At 38.9% G+C, this 23,839-nt stretch overlaps 2 protein-coding genes across 7 annotated transcripts in view; one reads left to right on the forward strand and one right to left on the reverse strand.

Moving 5' to 3' along the window:
* The window catches only part of SHISA5 (shisa family member 5), a 20,390-nt gene extending 16,615 nt beyond the window's left edge, over positions 1-3,775 (forward strand). For all 3 annotated transcript variants that reach the window (XM_083796022.1, XM_083796023.1, XM_083796024.1), the window contains one exon: positions 621-3,775. In XM_083796022.1, coding sequence (XP_083652148.1) covers positions 621-700 — 80 coding nt within the window. In that variant the 3' untranslated portion in view covers positions 701-3,775. The remainder of the gene's footprint in view (positions 1-620) is intronic.
* Positions 3,501-22,359, reverse strand: ATRIP (ATR interacting protein). 4 transcript variants are annotated; one of them, XR_014571643.1, is made up of 14 exons: positions 22,014-22,359; positions 21,849-21,931; positions 20,386-20,556; positions 19,622-19,737; positions 19,122-19,282; positions 17,489-17,584; positions 16,576-16,705; positions 14,326-15,045; positions 13,450-13,592; positions 12,676-12,794; positions 11,680-11,763; positions 11,157-11,406; positions 8,050-9,846; positions 3,501-7,929 (listed from the first exon to the last, which is right to left on the reverse strand). XR_014571643.1 is itself a non-coding variant. In XM_083796020.1 (13 exons), exons 1-13 carry the CDS (start codon positions 22,318-22,320, stop codon positions 9,779-9,781), a joined length of 2,448 nt encoding a protein of 815 aa, XP_083652146.1. In that variant the 5' UTR covers positions 22,321-22,359; the 3' UTR covers positions 3,501-9,778. The 4 variants fall into 4 exon arrangements, 2 of the variants coding, with proteins under 2 accessions (XP_083652146.1, XP_083652147.1); XR_014571644.1 differs by having other exon boundaries at positions 3,501-9,846; positions 12,676-12,784; positions 22,014-22,358; XM_083796020.1 differs by having other exon boundaries at positions 3,501-9,846.
* Positions 22,360-23,839: the final 1,480 nt, after the last annotated feature.

Consider the following 23,839-nt stretch of genomic DNA (forward strand, 5'->3'; position numbering starts at 1 on the left):
CAGGTGCTGTGTTATTTGAACTAACTTGTGCTATTTGACAGACCTGAAAATGAACGTGCCCCTTGAAGCAGCTTGTCGCAGAATACTAGAAAATAAGGATATAGTCTGAGTGGTACACTTAGTATATATGTCAAACTCTTTAATATGCTTGGTAGTGGTGGGCCACTTTTTTTAATTAATTCTATTTTAATTTTGCAATTACCTTGTTGACAGTTATCAGAAAAGCACTTCCCCTGAAGGAATCCTAAGATGCTTTCTCTAGTCCTTTTTCTTTTGCCCATTGGTTTATTTTTACTTCTCCCCATAGTGTCAGGTGTATCTTGTTGTTTGTGCATCTCTGACTTCCACCAGATCGTTTTGTTGTGTTTTTTTTTTTTAACCTGTCCTCCCCTGAGAGCTATGTCCTTGTAGCTGCTACAATATGCGCATATATATCACCTTTTTTTTTTTAAATCTAACTTTTGAAATGCAAGTGCTGTATGAGTTAGGGCAAACTACTTTCAAGTCCAATTAAGATGCTAGTTAAATTGAACCTCTTAATCATGTACTTAAAACAGTTGTCATTTTAGATAGAAAATTCTAACAGTAAATTTTACAAATCCTGTTTTTTTGATTTGCAGCTGGTGCTGGAGCACCTTATCCAATCAGCCAGCCCCCTTACAACCCTGCTTATGTGGATCCTCAGAAGCCCACCTATTGAACAGACCTACTACCATGCTTCTGCATACAAAACTTTTTAAAATATAATTTGTTCTGTTTACACCGTGCAGCTGTAGTACATTATCCTGGAAGACAGCAATCCTTTGTCTAAGTAAAGTGAAAGTTAATTCATTTATATTTGTGGTTTTAAATGTTTCAAGTACTTCTACAAGAAGTTGTTCATTTATACCTCAAGCAAATACAAAAATTGATTTTGTTCAATATACAGTAAGAAAAGTATGAAGAAGGGGTGCTTCAGAAATAAGAACCACAATAACATTTATCGTGCAATAATTCTGAAGTGTGGTAGAAAGGAATGGTCAAATGAGCATTATCAAACGTGCAAAGCTGTAGTAATCTTTTGCATAGTATTAAGTCTGAGAAACTCTGTGATACATGTTCTGCCTGTTTTGAAGTTACTAGCATGAGGTAAGCTTCAACATAATACATTTCATTTATTGTTTAAAAAGGATTTTTACTTTTTTGAAGTGCATTTGCCTTCAGTAAAGGTAGCAATCCATGTTTTAATTGTGCTTGGACTAGTTGCATTATTCTGTGCTAAATAGCATGAGTTGGTTATTTTCTTGTTTTCTTTCTTTTTTTTTGTTTTCTTTCCCAATTTTAAGGCTTAAAAAATGTGCCTTCATTGGGCACTTTCTCAGGCTGTTTTACTTTATAGCTAGAAATCAACAACAAAACCAAACCTTCTGCCATTCACTAGAACAAATAGATCAAAAGACGAAAACCCAAGAATTCTTCTTAAAAAATATTGGACAAGTACTTGGTTTGCTTAATAGTCATATGTTGTTGATGAGTTTGGGAAAAAAAATAGCACCTTAATCATATGTTAAGCAGAAGTGACTGCCAGTGTTCAGCCATTCCTTGTCACAGAGAAGGGATTCATTTTACAGGATACACGTGATGTCAGAAGTAGACTTTTTTTTTTTTAACGTTTAGGGTTTGTCACTGTCTACAACGGGAACCTAGAGATGACGCATCTTTATGAACCAAGTCTGCATCTGAATAATATGTGTGTCAAAAAAGAAATGCCAACCAAACTTGGAGTAGAGGTTTAGCCTCCCTTTTGTCTTCAACATTCCCATAAAGCCAAGTAGAGAACGAGAAGTAAGGACTATGAAGAGTGGTAGGATTTGGTCACAGAGCGGTAATATATTTTCAAGAACTATTAGCAGTGTTAGAAAGGCTTTTGGCTCTTGTACTGATCAAGTGAATCATGATTTTTAGTGTCCTCTACAACTCTACCTTTTCTAACATTGAAGTACGATTTGTTATTTCTCAGTAGAGCTGTCTGTAGAGTGTTGTATCTGTCACTGTGACATAACTAGTGAAATAATTTTGGCATATTTCATACACAGATTTTACTTGTTTAGAGAGGCCTTTTAGCCACTTGTCCTTGTGATTCTACATTTAGGGTATATTACTGTTTAAAAGACATTGAACTTACATAACTGATGACATTGTTTTACCTCATACGATGGATGGAAGCTGCTACTGTCAAAGGCAGCCTTATTTCTCTGATTTTGGGGGCCTTTTTCTGGGTTATTCCTTTTTTTTTTTTCTTTTTTTTTTTTTTTTAAGAAAATCTTTAGGGCATTTCAGGAGAAACTTGTGGAAATTTTTTAACATTGAGAACCATGACAACCTATGCCCCTGTGTTACACCACTTCAAGAGTGTCTGAGTTAATAGCATGCGGTGGTACCAAGAGGCACCCACGGAGTGCATATACCTCTATGTTCCTCCCCTTTCCTGCCTTGCAAGCTGGAAAATCAGGCAATGCTTCCTAACGCTGTTAGGAGTTCTGTGGGAACAACCAGAACTGGACAGTGTCCCCTGTATGGAGGATGAAGTCTTTCCCTAGAAATCTGGAATATTTTTGTGTAGGAGAGCACTAAATAACTGCAGAAATAATCCCTTTTCTATAGATCCCCTACTCATGTGTTTATTTGTATAGAAGAATGGCAGAGATTCCAGCAACTTTGTTAGTCAGCTACCTGATGGAGTCCGGCCAGTGAAATGCAGCCGGCTGTTGGGCAGTTCTTGGAGCACAGGTACAATGTTCTAGTGTTGGCCCTCATGAGGTTGTTACTTTGCACCTCTTCCTTTCCTCTGTCTGATGTGGCAAAATGTATGGTTTGTGGTGGTGTTAGTAGGGTTATGTTTTGGATAAAAAAGGAAAATCTGCAATTTCATGACACATTGGCTTAATCGTCTGCCGTTGTCCATAAGGAAAAGATAGTAGGAAAGTAAACTAGCAACAATAAAAGTCCCCAGATCTAAAGTTTTGGGGTAGATGCTGTGCAGATCAGATAAATTGCCCTGAATATGACTGCACATGGAGGGGTGGGAGGAGATGAGGGATAGGGTTAAGGAGCCTGTTAATTTACACTTCTGTTTCAATGAACATCTGCTAATGTTGACTATATTCAAGTGAAGAGATGAATCATTAATACACAATGAACTATTTTAGTTGTGTTGTTACTACTTCAGTTAAATAATTGGTTGAAGGAAGAGAAAATGGTTTGCTTTCCTCATTTCAAAATCGGAACACTTAATCGGGTCTTTTCTTACTAATGCATTAATCAACATTATTGATATGGCATAGGACCAAATTTTATGCAGTTATTGCTGTGCAACCCAATTAAATTTGTTTTCATATAGTTAAGTAAATGGGACAGTTATAGAAATGATGGAGAACTTGTACCTTAAACTTGTTCAAGTATTGGTAATGTGTCAGTCCCATTTGCTAACGTCTTTACATCAAACTAGTTACCCACAGTGCTGTAGGGAAGGGGTAATGGAATTCAAATTTTAAATGTTGAAAGAGTGTATGTTCTTTTTTTTTTTTTAGTTCTGTAAGTGCCTTTGTTTCAGAAATGTTTTGTGAAATTAAATACAGTATAATATTCTGTTGGACTGAATTTACTAGATAATCATTGTTGACTTTTACATACTGTAAACTAGCTTTGTATGTTGTTTGTAGTTCAAACATAAGTGTTCTAAAGAAATGGTATAAACTCTATGCACCTTTGTAATAAATGCAGTGTTTGAAATATATTCTATTACTTTTGTTTTCTCAGTGTGTCTGAGTGCTAAGTGAGTATTTACGAGTGTATCTGCAAAGCTACATTTTACTTAATTGTGTTTGATAGCAAGTGTATTTTAAGTTATATTGTGAATATAACTTTTTGGTAATAGAGTCTGAAGCCTAATCAAAATTACAAAGTACAATACAAAGGAACAACAAGATGAGCTCCTGAATGATATTCTGACGGTGTGCTTCAAAGCTAATCTAAAAGAACTGCTTCTGAGGTCTTGTCTAGACGATACTTGAATGCACTAGCTAACAAGTCCCAAGATACTTGAAAAGTCTACTGTAGACTAGATGATAGACTCCAAAAAAATTTATTATTGAGGTCTAATGTCCTTTTCTCAACACATTTTGACTTGCCTGTCAAATATCATATGCCTTGTTTTTCAGCTACAGCAGTTTAGTGATGCTTTCTAGTCTCTGTGAAAACATTTTAGCTGATGTTTTTTGGTGTATTTTCCATTGTTTTTCTTAAAAAAAAAAAATTGAAAGCATTAGTCCTGAGGCATTAGTTGTTCAGTTGAAAATATTTGCGTTGGGTGGGTCAAGGATGCTTTTTGTAAGATACCACATTGTAGTGAATTGGTTGATACTTGGTAATCATTATTGTCTTGGATTGACAGCTAAGTTTCCAGTGTAGGATTTAGTTATCTACATATTTACTTTTATTTCACACTTTAATTTTATTTCACATTTTCTCAACTGAATTTCTTTTAGTTAATTTTTGACAGCAGACGAAATAATTGCTGCAATTAAAATAACTTTTGGATCAGGTACTTTTCATTCTAACATTTCTTCCTCCTGCAGCTGTTTTCCATGGTTCATTCTCCAATGTCACTTTGGCCCTGGAATCAGGTAGGATCTGCTTTGTAGACTGCTGGGCAGGTGTTGCAGAACAGCTGCGATGTGGAGGAGGTCTTTAGCAAAGCAAATCATTTATCTACATCCTCAAAATACCAATGTACATTCCCATTCCTGTTTTGTGTTCTCTCTGCTAGGAAACTCAGCAGTTATGCGGCTGGAATATAACAGCCAATATGAAAACAGACCAGCAGTTTTCCTCTAGATAGTTTCAAAAATAGGCCACCATTTGAGCAGCTGCTCAGAATAGCATTCCAAATGCAAGCATTAGAACTAAAACTTTTAAGATTAATGCCAGGTGAACTACATTTACCTGCTGCAGGAAGAAAGCACTCAGCACATTGTTAGCTGTTTGCAGTTAAACTTCATACAGAGAGTGTTTACCCTCACTCTTAGAAGAATTTTGATAAACTTCAGCCTCACTGGGGTTGTAGGTCTTTATAAAGTCACAGACCACCTTTTTGTATCAGTCTGCTAAATTATAATCAATGAGATACAGCTCTTCAACAATTTAAACAGAAGTTTGCATTCATAGCAGATAATACAGTCCTTACACAGGCAAATTAGAAGTCCTGTAATTGACCTTAATATATTAAACAATACAGACTGTAACTAACACTAAAACATTATTCTCTGGTTAAGATAACTGACAGTTAAATAGTCTAGCACAGGCTAACCTTGCTTAAGCAATAATTTGCACAAGTGCGATTAAGATGAAAAACAAGTTCCACAACTCAGGTCAGATGTTTTCTGCAGTGTTTTTTGTTTGCCATCTTCACCTATTACAGTTTGGCTTTTAAAAATGTGAGGCCCGACGTGATACATAACAGATGTTGTTTGTCTTGTCTGTAGAAATTTGTGGACTGGGTTAGGTGACCTATAGAGGTCCCTTCCAACTTCAGCTAGTTGATGATTCTGAATTGCAGGGAATAAGGTGCTATCTGTGCATGTTCCATAAATGTTTTAATCGGTGAAGTAGCATTTACTTTATCTGTGTACCTAGCTTTAGCAGAAATAAACTGTTCCGTGTTTGAATTCATTCAGTGCATCAGGTCCCTGGATCACCACAGGAAGGCACTTAACCAATGCAGCGATACGTCCTCCTGAACTGTGACTGTTCAACCAGAAGTGTCAGTACGTCGTAAAATGCAAGTCGGCAAGGCCATCCTCCTCCTTTTTGCATACAATGTCTGAGTAATAGCTAAACTACTAGAAGCAATTGCTGCCTTCGTCCAGTTCTTGCCTAGCTCTAGCCCCGTCTGCAGAGCTCAGCTCACCGAGGGGGGAAAGCCAGCTATACTTAGCTCAGCTATCAGAGGGGAAGTGAAACAGCAGGCTGGCTGCTGCCAACTGATGAATGTGATGGTCATGTATAGAACATGACTAGTTTGTGTTGCTTAATGCTTCAATATTCACTCCTATGACAGTGCTTGTTGCTGGAGTAAATTCCTTTTCTCAGAGAAACAGTTTATCTGTAACATGGGAAAATAGGAACTGGCCTTGAAAAAGAGCTGCTGTGCTGTAAATTCTACAGGGAGTGTCTGGTGAGAGCAGTCTGAGTTCTGTTACTTTTGGGTCATAGTTTGCAAGTTTTAAAAGCTGCCCTTCAATTTAATACCATGATGTTACTATCACTTCTATTGGCAAAGGTGTGAGGTGGTGTTTTTGTTTGTTGTTTTTTTTTTTTAATACAGCCTCCAGAATACCCCAGATTATACCACTTTAAAGTCAAAAGTAGGATGAAAATGATCAGAGTGTAGACATAACATGTTAGGGTGTTGTCTGTTAGAGTGGGTGGATGGGAAGGAATCCAGTGCCAGAAGGGAACAATTTATGTGTATTTTCCTAGCATTTTCTCTACAGATAACACTCCTGTTTATATGAAGTTTAGCAGTAATACACATCTTCCTCTTACCAAGCTGTCCTTGAGATGAAGCCAGGAATTTCTTAAACCAGTTTTTATAACTTTGGATTGCTTCAACAATTTGGGATTCCTTAACTCGTTTTAGACCAACCTCTTCTAACAGCTCATTTCATCTGTCCACCCAAAGAAGTGATTTGAATTCATCTTCTCTCTGTATGCTCAAATTATGTTTATAGAAATTAGGTGGTGGAAACAGCAGAGAGCACTTAAAAACTGATGGCAGGTCGCTGCATTTTGGGACAGTGTGACAATCACAGGTTTGATAGGACAGCTCTACGCTGGCCCTTCTCAGCAGACTGAGTGCCAGCTACTGCTTTACAGCTGTTCACAAGACTTTTTAAAGAATCATCTTCATGTTTATTTTGGCTTTTGAGTAAAGAAAGGGTCTTTAATTTACATTTTTCAAGCTCTTCTCTCTAATCCTAAAGGCCAGGACTTGCCTTTTTTTTTTTTTTTTTTAAAGTGTACTAGTTTTACATCATGCTGAAACTTCTGTAGTTTGTCCAGTGCGACGGTGGTGCTCTTAAGGTAGTTACTATGCAAACATACATGAACTCAGAAGGAAAGCTTTGCTGTATGTGCCTGTGTCTTTCCCCACTGTAGTCAAGCAGGAAAACAGCAGTTCTCCAGCTGCTCTAAAGGGCCTTTTGAAGCCTGTTACTGAGAGGAGCTGCTGGCAGCTTGTGGATAGAATTTATCACAGCAAGGAGCAGCCCACGGCTGGTGGAGCTCTGTCAGCTGTTGCTCAAAGTGGAGGATGATCCCTGGGCTGCGTTGTGGTAGGAAGGAGTGAAGCTTTGTACCTAGCAGCTTTGGCCCGAGAGAGATGCTGGATTACTGCACTAGCTATTCCTGTACAGCTGTTTCTGGGAAAGTTCTCTTCAAAAGCAAGAGCCCAGCCAAGAGCATGTTTAGCACACTGAGCAGGATACAGCCTCTTTGGGTTAAGACCAGAGAACTGGATGGTTCCCAGTTTTCCAAGGGCTTGCCTCCCACTGTAGTACTCTCTCCCCTCTTCATTCTGGTCCTTGGATCCAGGCTTGTTTTGAATATGAGCGTGTCCCTCTTGTGCACCAGCACTGCAAAAGGTGATGTAAGGCAGCTGCCTGCTTGGACCCACCGGTACAGCACGTGGGGCTGCCCAGCCTGGGTGCCAGCCTAACGCCCAGAGCAGCTGCAGAAGCCAAGAAAGCTTTGCCTGGAAGGGCCCTTTCTATAGCTTGATCCCTGCTCCACATCTTGTAAGTAGCTTTGAGCACATTTCACTTCTTGGTGCAAAAGAAATTCTGTGGCATGTATTTTCTCAAGTCCAGCCCTGTCCGGAGGAAGAATGCCCTAGGGAAAGGAAGAAGGGAACCAACTGAGACCAGCCCAAGGGCCAGCTCTGAGCCCAGAGCCATATGTTCCACTCTTCCCTCCTTCCTGCACGGAGCAACAGCTTTCAACCCCCCTCACCTTCAGTGCAGAGAACGCAAACCAGCACCCATCCAACCCCAGGGAGATGAACTGAGAAGGTATATGCTCCATGGCTTGCTCTGGCCCCAGGCAGTCCTAATATACCTCCCACCTGCTGAAGAGGATAGTAGGGGAAGGTATAGTGCTAATTTAGTTACACAGCAGATAAAAATAATAAACAGCTTAGGGTGATAAAACAGTAAGAGACCAAAAATATTAGACTCTAAATTAAGAGCACTGTTAACAGTACTCTTTGCTGCCCAACTGTAATCCTGTCTTGGTAGGAGTCCCTCTTTCCTTAGTGCAGGGTTTTTTTGTTTTTTTTTTTTGCCATCACAATTTGCTCAGCTGTAATATGATGTCTGTTAACTGCAAAATCTAGGAATATGAAGCTGTAGTTTCTTTCATAAGCACTAAAATTGGCACACTGTCCTCCTTGTAGTGAAGTACATACAACATTAAATTCAATCCTAGCTTTCAATTGCTTTGTTTTAACTTAGTCTACTATCTGTATCTCATTTCTCCCCTACTTCCTTACAAACACTACATAAGGTCAGTTTTGGCCTAAGGAAAGGTTTGTTCCTTCTTTTGAGATGCCTCATAAATGCACCTTTCACTTAAAAATTGAAAAAAGTTCAATGTTTGTTAAAAGAAGGTATAATCCATAGCTTCCTCTATTCAATTCTAGTGTTCTGTAGAATTAGAATCAGGTATCTGTCAAAAGAAAAAAGCATTCCAAGGTAAAAAGAAACCTGTAGGCTCATTTTAGTAGCACTTACACTTCTGCTTCTAAGATCTAAGGTTCAGCCACTACCAGCAGCTAAGTATGGCAGCTGATAATCATACACAGTTGAAAGGATAAAGCAACAATTCTTCCTCCTGTCATTTGTTCTGTATCCTAGAAGCACTCGTTCATTTTTACTACAACACAGATGCAAATACCACAACCCAGAAAACAGTCATTCTGCACAGATTTAAACATCCCTCTCTTGCCTAGTAAGACAAAAAAAATTAGCCTAAATGTTTACCATCCTATTCTTCTAAGGTAACTTTTGGAAAAAGTTCTACTATTTTTTGTTTTGGCATCCTAATAGTTGTACATTCAGCACATTCACAGATTTGAGGGAAAAAATGAGTGATCTTGGATGATTATTACAGGACTTTGGTGAATTTCTTGCTCAGAACTGAACCGCCAACTGTAAGTTATTTCTACAAATTTATAAAAAGCACAATAAACAATTTACTAATATCAACATGAAAATGTGGAAGTCATGCAAGAATGTGCTAACAGCTGCAAAAGAAACAGAACAAATATTTTTAGAAGACTTTCATATGAACTCAGTGATCACAAACACCTCAGGACATTCAGCATCATAAATTTAGCTGAAATTTAGCTGTAATCACAGTAAAATGGAAAACAAAAAGTTTCCATTCTATTTACAGCTGTTTCATGAAGAATGAAACCCAAACAGAACCATTCATAACCCCTTGGGTGGTTTTGCACAGCAAAACAATACATTGCAGTATCATTTTCCTTACATCAAAATTTCTTTGCTTTCGGGTTCATTTGGATAGCATAAAATCACAACAAAGAAATACATTTTTGTTGTGCTGCATTTGAGTGCAACCTTTAGATTATCACTTAATAAAACAGCTCATTTAATTTTCAGATTGGCACTGATTATTATGATTTAAATAAGGAAGGACAGAGACCCTTGGTAAACATTAGCTAACTGGAGTCCATTCCCTGATCTTCCACTTCTGGCTCGGGAGGATACAATTCATCCAACATCAGCTCTGCAACAACAATAGAAAAGCACAGTTTTAGAGAATTATTTTTGTACTTGATAAAATTATAGCTGGGAGTTGTTTGTATTTCAAAAAAAAAAACTTCCTCTAGAAGACTATATCAAATAGACTTTTTCAAGGTTTAAATGTAAAGAAGTCTTTATATATGTGTTTTGTCATACAAACTTTTCCCCCCTCCTCCTCTTTCCTTTAAGGCCTAAAAGTAAGGAGAGAGCTATCTTGGACAACCAAATTTAGTTACCAGGGGAAACATAGTGAAGAGTACTTTTTATTAATAGTCTTAGATAGTTCTTAAAAAAAAAAAAAAGTTTTAAGCCTTATTGTTGTAAACTTATTTTAAAAAGCCACTTGGACAAAAGCATCGTATTTTGTGATTTGCAGGAAGAACCTGACTGGTAATTACACATGTGCAAGCACATGTATGCACCACCATCCCCAAAATTGTAAGCTGTTACACTCTTTTGGTCCATTTCCAAGCACAGCTAGACAAGGTGTTAGGAGAAGTTCCAGAAAACTTTAGGACACTCTAAGCAGAGTTGAACAAATACATAGCATGCTGTTTAGTCTCTTCAGAAAAGTTACTGTTAGCACTTGTGGCGTGCTTGCATGACCTGCCTTACTGATGCAAAATACCACCACCGAAAGATTTATCACACGGACTCTTAGTAAGACCATGGTGTCTTATAGCAAACTGCATACTGACATGAGAGCACAGTCCTCACATTAGCTCTAAAATATGCATGGAAATAATGCCATGAGTGAATGAAGAGGTGGCATCCAGGTACAGGGAGCAGAGACAATTTCACTAGATTTGCTCTGCAGGAAATAGACACGAAGTGTGCAAAGCAAGGGTAAAGTCCGGATGTTACATGGGCTAGAGAAGCTTTTGGGGTAATGGAGGAAGGGTGGGGTGGAAGAGGGACAAGGAAGATGTTAGGGATGCAGGAAAAAAACAATTGCAGAGAGAAAGCGTAATGCTAGTTGGAAATTTGGAGTAATTTAAAGTGAGGTAACATACAGTGTAGATTGTTCTACTGAAGGGAGGGCAAGCAAAGGATTTTGTTTGATCAGACAGTAGGGACATCTATGGAGAGAAGAAAGGAAACTAGTGATTTGGTGTAATGAAGCTTGAGAAGCTCTAGATTACGGACCACCCTTTCAAGTCTGATCAACAAAATAGCCACATTAATTGGTACATAGTACTCGTTAAATGAGGAATGAGACAGAAGTGGAATTTCATTCACACAATAGAGAAGACAACACAGCACAAAACAACTCTGTAATGTGACTTGATTTACCTTCACAGGTACTCAATTTTTGATTTTTTTTGAGAATGGCTCTTATGCCTGGCATAGCTTGGTCATACTGATGCAGTACTTCCAAACAGTGTTCATGAAACAGTTTATCTTTCTGAGACAGGCTGTGTAAGAGTAAAACAGCGTCTCGTAAAAACTGAGTAATTTGCTCCTTATGTGCACACAAGCCGCTATCAGATCTTCTAATCTTCATCCACTGTCTATGTAGCATTACAATTAGTGCCTTAACCACCTGCAAGAGATAAAGAGTCTAAGTACACAAAATAAAATTAGAGCAGTGGAAAAGTTATTTCATTATGAACTTCACTAATCAATCTTTTCAGACATCCAAATTTTAGAATATTTTCTAGCAAGCAAAAACAACCTTTCCAGAAGAAGGCAGACTTTGAAGTACAGAACACTTCTGTTTCAGTGTAGCTAAAAAAGGGTAAAAAACTACTTCAGCATTGTTAGGAGTAATTTTTATGTTTTCAGTGGAATAAATTCAGTAGCTGTAGTGACGTACCTCAAGGTTACACTGGCAGTCTGTACCAGGTAGTAAAATCGCTGGCCTGGAGCACCGCATACACCTTGTCAGGAGTCTAACTGTCTATTACAAAAACACACAGATGGCATTACAATAAGTACTAGGGTTCTGCATAATTATCACACAATTAAGCTGCAAATAAAGGGAGGTAGAAATGTCGTTTCATTACTGGTTTTAAACATTCTTGGTTCTTTTCTTAACAATTCATCTTTTTACCCCACCAAAAGAAAAAAAGTATTATTACAGGAAAAAAAAAAAAAAAAAAAAAAAAACCACTAACAGACATGGAATTTGCCTTGTACAGAAACCACTTCAGCTTCCTGATAAGAAAGGCTGACGAGGACTCAGTGCATACACATCGTATGTTTGCACTTTCTAAATGCAATGCAGATAGGGGATAATGAAAATACTTTTAGAAAATAGTTCAAAATTCTTTTAAGTGAAAGTAGAGGTGGAGCAAACAGTAGAGCCCCACAAGTCATCCCTGGCACTACGAACAATATAAATTAAATTCAAAAACTATTCTCCCTATACAGGATCATGCATACTGTACAGCAAGCTAGTATTTCACCATACACTGTATTCCATTTGGAATGATTTCAAAGATACAGTTCAGAAGTAAATTATAAAATCAAAATGAAACATAGGTCTTGCTTCCTTTTACTCCACCAATCTAAAAGAAAAATAAAACTTGCAGTCTTGAACATTTACAGCCATCCTAAGAGCCTTCTCGCTTTTTCAGTGACTTAACTATGTTGACTGCTATGACTGATGTTATCTTGAAGAGTGGTTATTGTTTCAAACAGCTTCTCTTAAAAGTCAATGTAATCCTTTACTGCAAGCGAATACTCTGAATTTTTGTTTCAGTTGAAGACAGAACTTACTTTCAAACAATTTGTGCACCGCCCTGTTCCTCCCTTCCCCCTTCCCACCCCCCAAATAGGAAAAAGAACATGAACTAACAACTGTTGTTACCTCTTGTTCCAGCTGAAGCCAAAGCACTTCAGATGCTGATTTATCTGGCCTTGATGTGATATACATGTACAGTGCAAGAAGAAGGCAGGTATCTGAAAGACAAATTGTTCTTTTCCCAGCTAGTCAATTGTTTGTGATAAAAATTAGTATTTTTTTCCCACAGAAGATAACATATTTCAGAAAACATGTAGAGTGCTATCCTGGGCTCAAGATACAGATTCAACTTCTTGCTTTACTTCCAGACACCTTAAGCGGTGCTGAAGAAATTAGTATCCCTAAACTTTATATGCGTTTGTGGTGCTACTCTCCTATTACATTCTTAGGGTACTAGACAGAGTATTTGTCATGCAGGGTACTGTAATCCCTAAACTCAACATTGTCATGAGTGCAGATCCCCTGCAGAATGGAATTAGCCTTCAAGTCCTCAAAACCCCTTTTTCCTTACCAACTTTTAATATAGTAAACATTTATCTGGAAAGTAGTTTTTAAAGTCCAGATGGGTATCAAAACTCTGTACGGATACTGCCAGACAAAATATTCTTTAAACAGTAACTGGAGCTCGGTGCTAGAAAATGTTTTTAGGTGACACAGCAGGCTTTGCCTTTGGGGGGTTTAATACTAATAAGCTATTTTAATTAATTTATTTAATAAGGTATTTAATACTAATAAGCTTTGGGGGGTTTAATACTTAATAAGCAAGGCTTATTTGTATTATTTTTAGTTGTGCTAACTAACATTCAACTGTTAACAATTACGCGTTAGGCAATCTTTTACCTGAATGAGAACAAAGCTGAGCAACCAACATGTGGTGTTGAGCAAGTATAGACAACAGTTTCACGGTCAAAAGGACAGCACGCAAAGGGATCTCTGGACACAGACAACGGAGCAGTATCTGGCTACTCAATAAGTGCTGAAAACTTCAAAAGAAAGATCTGAGTTAGAAACATGAAAAGCACTGACAATTTGAAAATAATTCACCATTTCTTATATGCAGCATCGTAATTCATGCCTTTTCAGCCATTCCAAACTAGGTGATCTCAACTTACATGCCATAAGCTGAAAAACATAGATTTTGAAGACAGTCTGCAGTTCACACTATGGTTCCATATATTAGACCATTAGCAGACAAATTGTTGCACTTTTAAGAGTGCCATTTTATGTGCCAGAATAAATAAATATTATAAATATTTTGTAGTATAAAATTTATTTTATATACTTATAAATAAAACATATGAAATATTCAAATATTATATTAATATAGACTAAATAAATAAAACAGAAAGCCCTGTGCTTTCATTCCTTACACATCTCCCAGCAATTGGAAAAATCAAAAAAAAAAAACCAACTTATCAACTGCATACAGCCTTAAGAAGTTTTCTCTCTTCAAAGTGACAGCTATGCAATGAGGCAACAGCGTCTGCTTCATATAAACTTATAAGCAGATCTTATTATTAATTTGGGGCAATTATCTCATTCATTAGCAGCAAAGGCAGATCCTCCCATGCATCTCAAAGATGAGCTGAGAAACATGATACTCTCCCATACATGTCATACTTTCTACTGTCATCTGCACAAATTAGTTTCAACAGAGAATGAAAACTACTAAACAACAAAGAGCCTGAAATCATTTTAAAGCTATTACTGACTTACTTTATTAGCAAGTCCACTGTTGAATTTTCAGCTAATTTTACCAAAACTTTCAGGCTTTGCGTTAGTATATTATCAGTCTGGGAGCCTGTTGTAGTAGAAAAATCTAAAACTTGAATCAGCTTTCTGAACAAAGAATGTTGAGCTCGATCGTTAATAGGGACATCCTGTGGAGCTCCAGGCAGCCCTCCTTGTGTCCTGGTATCTTCTTTATTATCACACAACACATTTCTGTCCATCTTGGAAATCTCTTCATCTCCAACAGTAGAACCTTTTTCTACCTCAGCAGACAGCAGTATGTGGACAACATCCCAGCTATAAAATGCCAAATAATAAAGAATACCCAGTGATATAACTGTTGTTTCTTCAAGGGACAACCTGAAGTCCTCCTTACTTGATACCGTACTTGTGCTGGTTCTAGAAGAAACAACTGAATGGTTTCCACAAGAACCATTTACTGCCTTGTCCGCCAATTGTACTGCTTGACAGTATGCACCAATATGGTGCTCCACCAAGGGCAAGAGATGCACAGCGCCTTGGATCTTGCAACATTTGAGGGGCAAGAACTCTCTCCCACTTCCTGCTAGGCTTCCTGTAGATGACCCTTCATCCATAGCAATCAAGTTCAACCCTGTTATTGCAAGTTTTTGAGCTTCTCGCAGGGATACAAGAGGAGCAATTTCTTCCTGAGTTGTCCTGATTTTGCGTATTTGTGTCGGCTTCCTATCCAAATAAAATTAAAAGGAAAATACTTCAGCAAAAGGTAGCAAACATAGCTGAAAATTTAATTTCATTTATTATTTACCCATATTCTGAATGAAATAATAGAAAGGCTACTGTAGTTAGGTGTCTATTCCCAAAACTAAAAAAAACCTACTCCTTGATACTTGCATGGAAGAACAATATCAAAACAATCCTAAGTCTTGTGAAAGCATTCAGGACTGATAGTTGCGTAACTTTACCAGCTCATTAGTAGCCGTTGTATAAAACTACATTTCAAACACTGACTTCTCAGTTGATGTGCTTGAGACCTGTTGTATATTCTTATCTTCCCCTGAAGTCATTTGGTAGCTTCTGGGAAGAAAGAATATTTGTATATTACTGATGTGTAACAAGTAGGGGCTGTCAAAAGACTTCAACAAAAAAAAGGAGGGACAGCTTTTAGCAATTAACTAGTCAAAATGCAGCTACAAAGGCCAAATGCAGAAACTGCCTGCATAAGTGGCATGGGCAATGAGACGTGAGCCATGCCATAAACCCCACAAAACACAAGAATAAAGTGAGAAACATGTTTGAAATGTGAAGTGTGATATTAAGTTTTCAAAGTTTATTATTAAAGAAGATGTATTCAAGAGAAATGGTGATGATAAGCCTGGCTGATTAGTCTTGGGAAGAAGAAAAACAGACTGAGTAGATTATTAACTTGAGAAAGCTGTGTTGAAAACCTTTATTAAAAGTTCTGCTGCATCAGTGGGTGCAGGAAAACATTTACAAGGTACCATCCTGTAAACCCTCCCATAAACTATGGGTTGTGATCCAGATTTTGTGAGCAATTAATTCCTTTCTAAACTATGATCTTGAATTTAGCAATCAACAAGAGTTAGTGTTTATGTTTAAGTAAACCTTAAATAAAAAGTATAGGATTCTCAACAAAAGAGCAGTAAAGCAGGTAACAACAAAAATCTTAGGAACAAATATGACTTTTAAAGACATATTCAGCCAATTTTATATCTAATATTTGTATTTAAATACTTTACAGAGCATTGTGTAAAAACTGTATTGGCAAAAAATTGGCAAAAACTGTACATGAATTGAACATAAATTTAGATTAAAACAAAAACTCTACAGTTCTTTTGATCACATTTTACTCTTACTTGACTCATGATCTTGTTTATACACTTCTTTCATTGCAATGCAAGTTTTATATCCTTAAATAGATATGGATAGCTGTGGCTGATAGCAGCTTTAAAGTTTTACTTAGTTCTTTGTCTTCCCTTAAAATAAAATTAACCGAGTTTCTCTCCTAGTGTTTCTCCAAAATTTAGTATCCACAATAATCAAACATTAATAACTGAAGACACAGAATGACATTCCAAATTGTGCCTTAAATGGCCTCAGCAAAACAGCATTGAACACAAGGAATGAAGTATCCAACATGAGTCCTACATGAGTAAGCGTTTCATACAGAGTGTCCACTATACTGCCACTATACTAAGAACACGTCTGATATAGTAAAACAAAAAATAAACTTACGTATCCAGAAGGTTAGGCTGTAACATAGCTCCTTGTAGGGTCTCCGAGTTACTGCTAAGAAGATGGCAGAGACCTAGTAAAGACCCAGAGACAATGGGCTGCTTCATCAGTGCATTCAGTAAGATAGAACCTGAAAAGATATATAATTGTCTTTGGAGTAGTTTTACCATCAATGACAACAGTAACAAAAATATTTCAAAAGATTAACCTCATTTATAGTGCTCTCAACCACAAAATTATTTTTTCGTTACAAATTTTCTCTTTCTTACAAGAGAGATTTCAGGAAAAGAATCACGTTCTAAAATACATTTTTCTGAAAATCTTCAAGATGCGATTTAAATATTAACCAAGTTATATTTAGAGAGATTTTAATTACAATCCCCATATTAACAAAATATCTCAATCCAAATGATTGTTATAACCCACAACTATCCTGGTGACTTGCTCTCCCTTTTCCATTCCAGACATTAAAATCATGTGATACAATCCTTTTCTGAACTGGAAGTAAGATGTTGAACATTTTAAATGTTGCTCTGTTGTTTTTACTTAAAGAAAAAATTGTGCAAAGTTTGCAATAAAAAGTGTAGTATCTTAATAGTGAAAGAGCCACCCTCCCAGTAAGATGCCTCTCAATCTATATCTTGGTCCATATCCTTCCATAAAGCAAAACCCAGGCAAACATTTTCCTTAAATAGAGTAACAGTATCGGAATGTTGTGGAGATACAAGATGATAATATAATCTGAAATGTTTTATTGCAAAATCACAATACTCAAAGCAAAAAAGCAGCTAGCTCACCACCTCTGTGCATTGGCACTGCACATAGCAGGTTCGTCAGCCTGACACGGCTTAGTACTGGCACCTTAGCCGTACCTCAGAAACGCTCACTATTTGTGCTACCAGCAATACCTTACCTTGTGTGTTTCGTTTATGTACAGATTTATAGGAACCGTTTTTTGCCACTGTTTCATGCTTCATGGATAAAACTTCAGGATGGGGTATCTTACTATCTAAAACAAACAGTAATTACAATTCATGTATGAGAACTAGATTGCTTATAAATCCATATCTATCATTTACGCACATTCAATTAGCAACAGCCATTATATAGGAAGTACACAGGCAGCAGATCAGCATAAAATACATATTTTGCGTAACTCAGTAATGTCAAATAATAATCACGGAATCATAAAATAATTTGGAGGGGACCTTAAAGATCATCTAATTCCAACCTCCTGCTGTGGACAGGGAAACCTCCCACCAGACCAGGTTGCCCAAAGCCCCATCCAGCCTGGCCTTGAACGCTGCCAGGGACGGGGCAGCCACAACTTCTATGGGTAGCCTGTGCCAGTGCCTCACCACTCTCTGAGTAAAGAAATTTGTTCCTTATATCTAATCTAAATCTAACCTTTTTTTTAGTTTAAAGCCGTTACTCCTTGTCCTATCACCACATTCCCTGATAAAGAGTCCCTCTCCAGCTTTCTTGTAGGTCCAGGTCCCCTTTAGGTACTGAAACACTCTAATACTATGTAGTTAATATAGTAATTATAATACTACAGTTAAGAGCTGTGATGCAAGCAGAATTGCTCCCTAAAATACATTAGAAAATGTAAAAACTTAGAAAAAAGCCTTGTAGGGTTCCTAAGACAACTCATCAGCGTGTTTTTCAAACAAATAGGCGTACTGAATGTTGTTACCATAACGAATAGGTGTGTGGGGGGAATAACAGTGTTAATCCTTTAAGGCTACTGTAGTTATTTTTGTTTGTTTTTAAAAGTTCATATTGCCCACACAGTTTCAGACTGAATACTATAGCCGAAGGGTAATGTCTCAAATTTTTCATTTTGTTTTCTGTACGTATTAGCTGATGATACCCAAATTTCATTGGCTGCTACAAAAAAAAACACACTATTTTTGTTTCATATTACAGCAATCTTCAAACATATTTTATTTTCCTAAGTTTTACGCAATGAATTTAAAGATGCAATTTTATGAGAATTACTGCTCTATACATAGAAGAGGAAATGAGTAACCGGTTTCAGCTGTTTCTTTCAATATGGCTAAATATGTACCATTTAAAATAAAATGCCAAAAAAGGGTCTGTTTATTAAAGCCAGAATCGCAGTAATCCAAAAAAAAAAAAAACATTAGTTGACTAGCAGACATTTTCAAGAAACAGGCAAATTATTTCCTGTTCTTTCTTCAGTGACAAGGACAGATAACAATTTGGGTATTTTAGTTCACCCCATAATAAATGAAAGTTTTTCACTACAGCCAACAGATAATTCATCATTGATATCCTGGCATCTGGTACACTGACATTTACCAAGATGTGAATTAAATTGATCTTCATGCAAATTTGAGTCATAGCTTAATGCCAATTGCTATAAAACCAAAATAAATTTAAGCAAAATCAAACTAAGAGAAATACTGTTTTTCCCTACAGTACTCTTACTGAAACCACTCTGTTACATAGTACAAAAAGCTTTATCAAAGGCAGAATGTCCATATGCAGCTAAAAATGTTGCAAGTTATATATGGGTTTACCTTCTTGGATGGAAGCAGCCTGGGCAAACAAGTTTCTTGAAGAAGAAGATGGTCTAGTAGACGCATCAGCGCTGAAAGACTCCTTTGTAGGAAAAGATCTTTTTCCAGGCTGTGGAGAACATCCTTCTGATTTCACTTGGATTGCAGAATTCTTTTTAGGGCTATTTAAAAAAAATAAAAAAGGAAGAGGAGAAAATACCACCCCCCCAACCGACTTTGATGAATCAGTATCTCTATTAGAACTATTTTATTAAACAGTAAAGAAAGATCTATTTAATATTGTTTGTAGCATTGATGTTTTAGACATATTTCACTATCCGCTCTTTGAAAGTCATAGAGAAGTCTTTTAAAGCAAATTCCACAGAGGTCAACAAACTTTTTTTGGTTGTATTTTTTCAAGAAAACAGAACTAAGAGTTACATGAAGAAAGAAAACCTCTGTAGTACTTCAAGCATACGTATTGTAAAAGGGAACGCAAATTCATTTTCCAAAACTCATACCTTGGTGTTAAAACTGTTTGAGTAACATGTTTATTTCTCTCACAGTTCTGAAGTCGCGTTCTTAGTTCATTCATTTCTGCATCTTTGAACTGCAACTCGGACTGCAAAGACAGTATCTGAAAGGGGAATTCAAGAGACAGTTTTACTGTTACGGATACACGAGTGGTGCTATAACTGCAAAGCAACTCAAATTACTGCAAGATTTCAAGATTACCATCTACTTACTGTGATCTCTGCACAAGATCTCCATTTTTATGTATCCTAATCCAATTAATACTACGTTAGAACCAAGTGTCAAAATTCAGGCAAGAAACATATGACTTGGTAAGACCAAGTGCCACGCAGAGTATGACTACAGTGAGGCCGTTAACAGCAGAGTAAACAGCCCAAAAGCAGCCACTGTCCTCTTCAGGGGCTTTCAGAAAGATGACTGCAACAGGAATAGCAATCTGATCAGGGTCATACAGCATATTCTAATTTTTCCATTTAACAATACATTCCAATTGTAATTTTCTGGGGATTGTTTAAGAAAACAACAAGTAATCAAAAAATTCTACCATTTTAACTTAGTTCTTTTATGCTGGCAGAAGAAATCCACCAGCAAGTTCTCACACGTGTTTTCTTCTAGATAACAAAATAAAAGCGTACGTGATTTGGAAGTTTCATACAAATGTTCTTCCTTTGACTAAATGGACTATAATACCATTTAAGTCATAAAATTAGCTTTCACATGTAATGTGAAGGTAACTGATATAGTTACAAACCTTTTTGGAGAACTCTCTTTCTTTTTCCTTTAGGGTCTGAGATTTTTGCTGTTCCAATAGCATATATGATTTTTTCTGTTCCTCCATAGCATACTCCATCTGCTGCATTGAGTCGCGCAAAATTTTAATTTCTCCATTTTTAATAAGAATTTCATCCTGCATTTCTTTCAGCTACAAAGAGATTAATTCCATTAAACAATGCATTTAACTAAAAGTATTTGTATCATTATCTATGTGGCTGAAGATTAAGCATGCTTATACTTTCTAGAGAGAAAAATGTTTCTGTAAACCAGTTTAGAAAGTCTGCAATATGGCTTCTAATCTTTTTTTTTCTTTCTGATTAAATCAGGCTCAGCTAGTGTTTTCTCTAACACAATTGTATAACGACAGCAAAGGCATATGTCAATACACTATGCTGGTATCTGTCAGAGACCATTCTTTTCTTTCTCCTCCTCTATGTTTATGCTATTTCTTTGAAAAGTATTCTAGTCACACACAACAATAACTTATTAAAATTTTGGGGTGTAACAATAAGGATTGAGAAAAACGTATAAAGACACCTCTATATCATGATATAAAATTACGTTTTACCCTCATGTGGTGTACAGGCAGTGCCTTCCCAATAAAGGAGGATATAAAAGAAGTGGAAGAGAGGTAAGGACGGTGACAGAATTGTAAATAGAGTAGGACCCTTCCATATGGGAGAAAGCACAACTGTGAGGAAACAAAGGTCTATTGAAGCGTAACCGCTATGCACAAGTTATTCCTCTTTTACTGCCTCTCTTAGTAGTCAAGCCCCATCTGCTAGAATCACTCATGAAGTTCAAAGTAAAATCAAAGAAGACATTTCCTGACACAATGTGTTTTTAAGCTGCTGACTGCTTTGACACCAAGGGGTATCAAAAAACAGCTGAGTATTTTTAAAAAATGCACTGAAGAATATTATACTACCTCTGGTAGTGGTTTCTATACGAAATTCTACCAGAGACTAAAAGAACATTCTGGTAAAATATTTGCATAATCTTGCTCAGATCTTATGTTCTTGCTAAGCTGCCTGATGTGGTATGGCCATCTGCATGCTTGCACCTTCCTGCATCTTTTTCTTCCAAGCAGTATGTTTCCATGTGGCATCACCGGGAGGTAACGTAACCACCTAAACGTCCTTTTGCAAGTCTTTAAATTGCACAAAACGACGTACAAAAACCAGAGAAGAACGGATTTGACAGGAAACAAGAAAAGCTGACAGAGCGGCGTTTGCTTAGCTGAAATGCTCAAGAAATAAAGTACTGCTCTCTCTTATTGCCTTACTGGAGCCGTCTCTATTAGGATGCTTCTACTAAATCCGTGGGTTTCAGTAAAGTTGACCAGAAGGCACGGCTGCACCCCAGGCCCCCGCAGGTCCCCCCAAGCCCCACCGAAGGAAGGGCCGTTCGGAGGGGAGGGGAGGGGAGGCCGTCACCCACCTTGTGCCGGGTTTCTTCGTGCTGCGTTTGCAGCACCTCAAGCCGGAACGCGTCCCTCAGCAGCCCGCTCTCCGCGCCGCTCCCTGCCGCGGAAAGAGACCCGCGCGCCGGCCGTGAGGCTCGCCCCAGCACCGGCCCCGGCCCCCCGGCCCCCCGCACACCGACCTCTGGGCTCCTTCCCCGCGGCCCTGCCCCACGGCCCGGCCCGGCCTCCCCACGCGTGTCCCGGGGGGGCCGCGTCCTGCGACAGCGCCTGCGAGGCGATCGTGTCGATCTCCTCCAGGTCGTCCGCCGTGAAGTCGTCGCCGTCCCCGAACGGGTCCTCCGGCGCCTCGGCCCCCGCCGCCGGCCCCTTGGGGCGCTTGTGAGGCGGGACGCCGTTCCCCAGCGCCGCGGCCGGAGCGGGGCCCCGCGCCCAGCCCGCCCCGCACAGCGCGGGGCCGCTGCGCTTCCGCGGCCCGGGCGCCGCCATGGCGGGCAGCGCGGAGCCGAGGGGAGGGAGCGCGGAGCCCGCCGCGCCGGCCGCCAGCCAATCAGCGGCCGGCAGCCTGCCCGCCCGGCCAATGGGGGCCGCCGCCGGCCGTAACGCGAGGGCGGCCGTGGAAAGCTGGGGGGGGGGGGGAATGGTGATGTCAGCCCACGTGACCTTCCCCTTGCTGTGGTAAACCCCAGGCGGCCGCCTCGTCTTGGGGTTTGGCTGTTTGGGTCCTTTCCGAGGGAAATTGGGGGCGTAACTGGGCTGTTTCCGTATTTTTTTTTGTTTGTTTGCTTGTTTTGCTTTGTCCTCTAATAAAGCAGAGCCGGTAGGAGGTAATAGTATCGGGAAAGGGCAACGTTTGCAAAAAAACTGTACTGAAAACCTGCTGCTGGTTTACTGGCAGCAATTTGCTGTCGCAATCACACCTCAGTCTGTTCATAAAAGCTCCATAACTTGGGTTGAAAAACGATCTTCCCAGCTACTGTACGCTTCGTGTAACCCAGGTGGGCATGCGGTCACTGCTATGCTGACAAACTCTTCAGAGCAGGCCACGGCCTCACAGCGTGGCTCTAACAGGGTTAGTAACAGCTCCCGGTGCTGTGAGCCAGTGACTCGGAATCGCCTGGTGGCCTTTCAGTGAGAACCGCTGTGCTGTTAGCATTGCACATCTCGGGTTCCACAGGAGAAATCTGATTGCTCTTGTTCATTTCTCTGCTGCCCTTCACATGCAGCAAACTTAAATCATTGCTGGAGTGTAATCCGTTTTATTTAAGTACTGTTTATGCATAAAGGGGGAGCCTGGGATCACCCATCAAGGCCAAAAGAAAGGCAGTCTGAGCAGCGTTCTCAGCTGTCCCAACTCCTCCCAGCTTCTCCACTGAAGTGGTCACAGGTGATCCCTCGGGACTCAGGCAGGCAGGCCAGCTGCAGCTACTTAGCACAGGGGACATACGCAGGGGCAGTCCTGCAGGAGGGGGGGTGGTTGTAAAGATGAGACTTGCATCACTTTATCTGTGAGGTATGGGTGTAAGGCTTCTTATATAAAGATATACTTTGTTAATTAATTTATTAGATGGAGGAGACTATGGGGAGTCTTAGCATTTAATTCATTGAATGTGTCCTTAATCGTCTTAATCGTCTTTACTGCAGTTGACAGTCCAGTCTGAGCCCTGACTCCTTTCGCCAGCTCTCACCATCAGGGTTCAAAGCCTCCTAATTAGAATCACAGAATCGTAGAATCATTAAGGGTGGAAACGTCCTTCAAGATCATCTGGTCCAACTATCCCCTACTACCAATGTCACCCACTAAACCATGTCCCTAAGCACCATGTGCAACCTTTCCTTGAACACCCCCAGGTGACTCCACTACTTCCCTGGGCAACCCGTTCCAATTCCTGACTATTCTTTCTGAGAAGAAATTGTAGTGGGCTTACTTGGCAAGTTTTGGTAGCAGGGGCCCATAGGGGTGGCCTCTGTGAGAAGAATCCAGAAGCTGCCCCATTTTAGATAAGGG

The sequence above is a fragment of the Anser anser genome (genome assembly GCF_964211835.1).
Source record: "Anser anser genome assembly, chromosome: 12".
Taxonomy (NCBI): Eukaryota; Metazoa; Chordata; class Aves; order Anseriformes; family Anatidae; genus Anser; species Anser anser.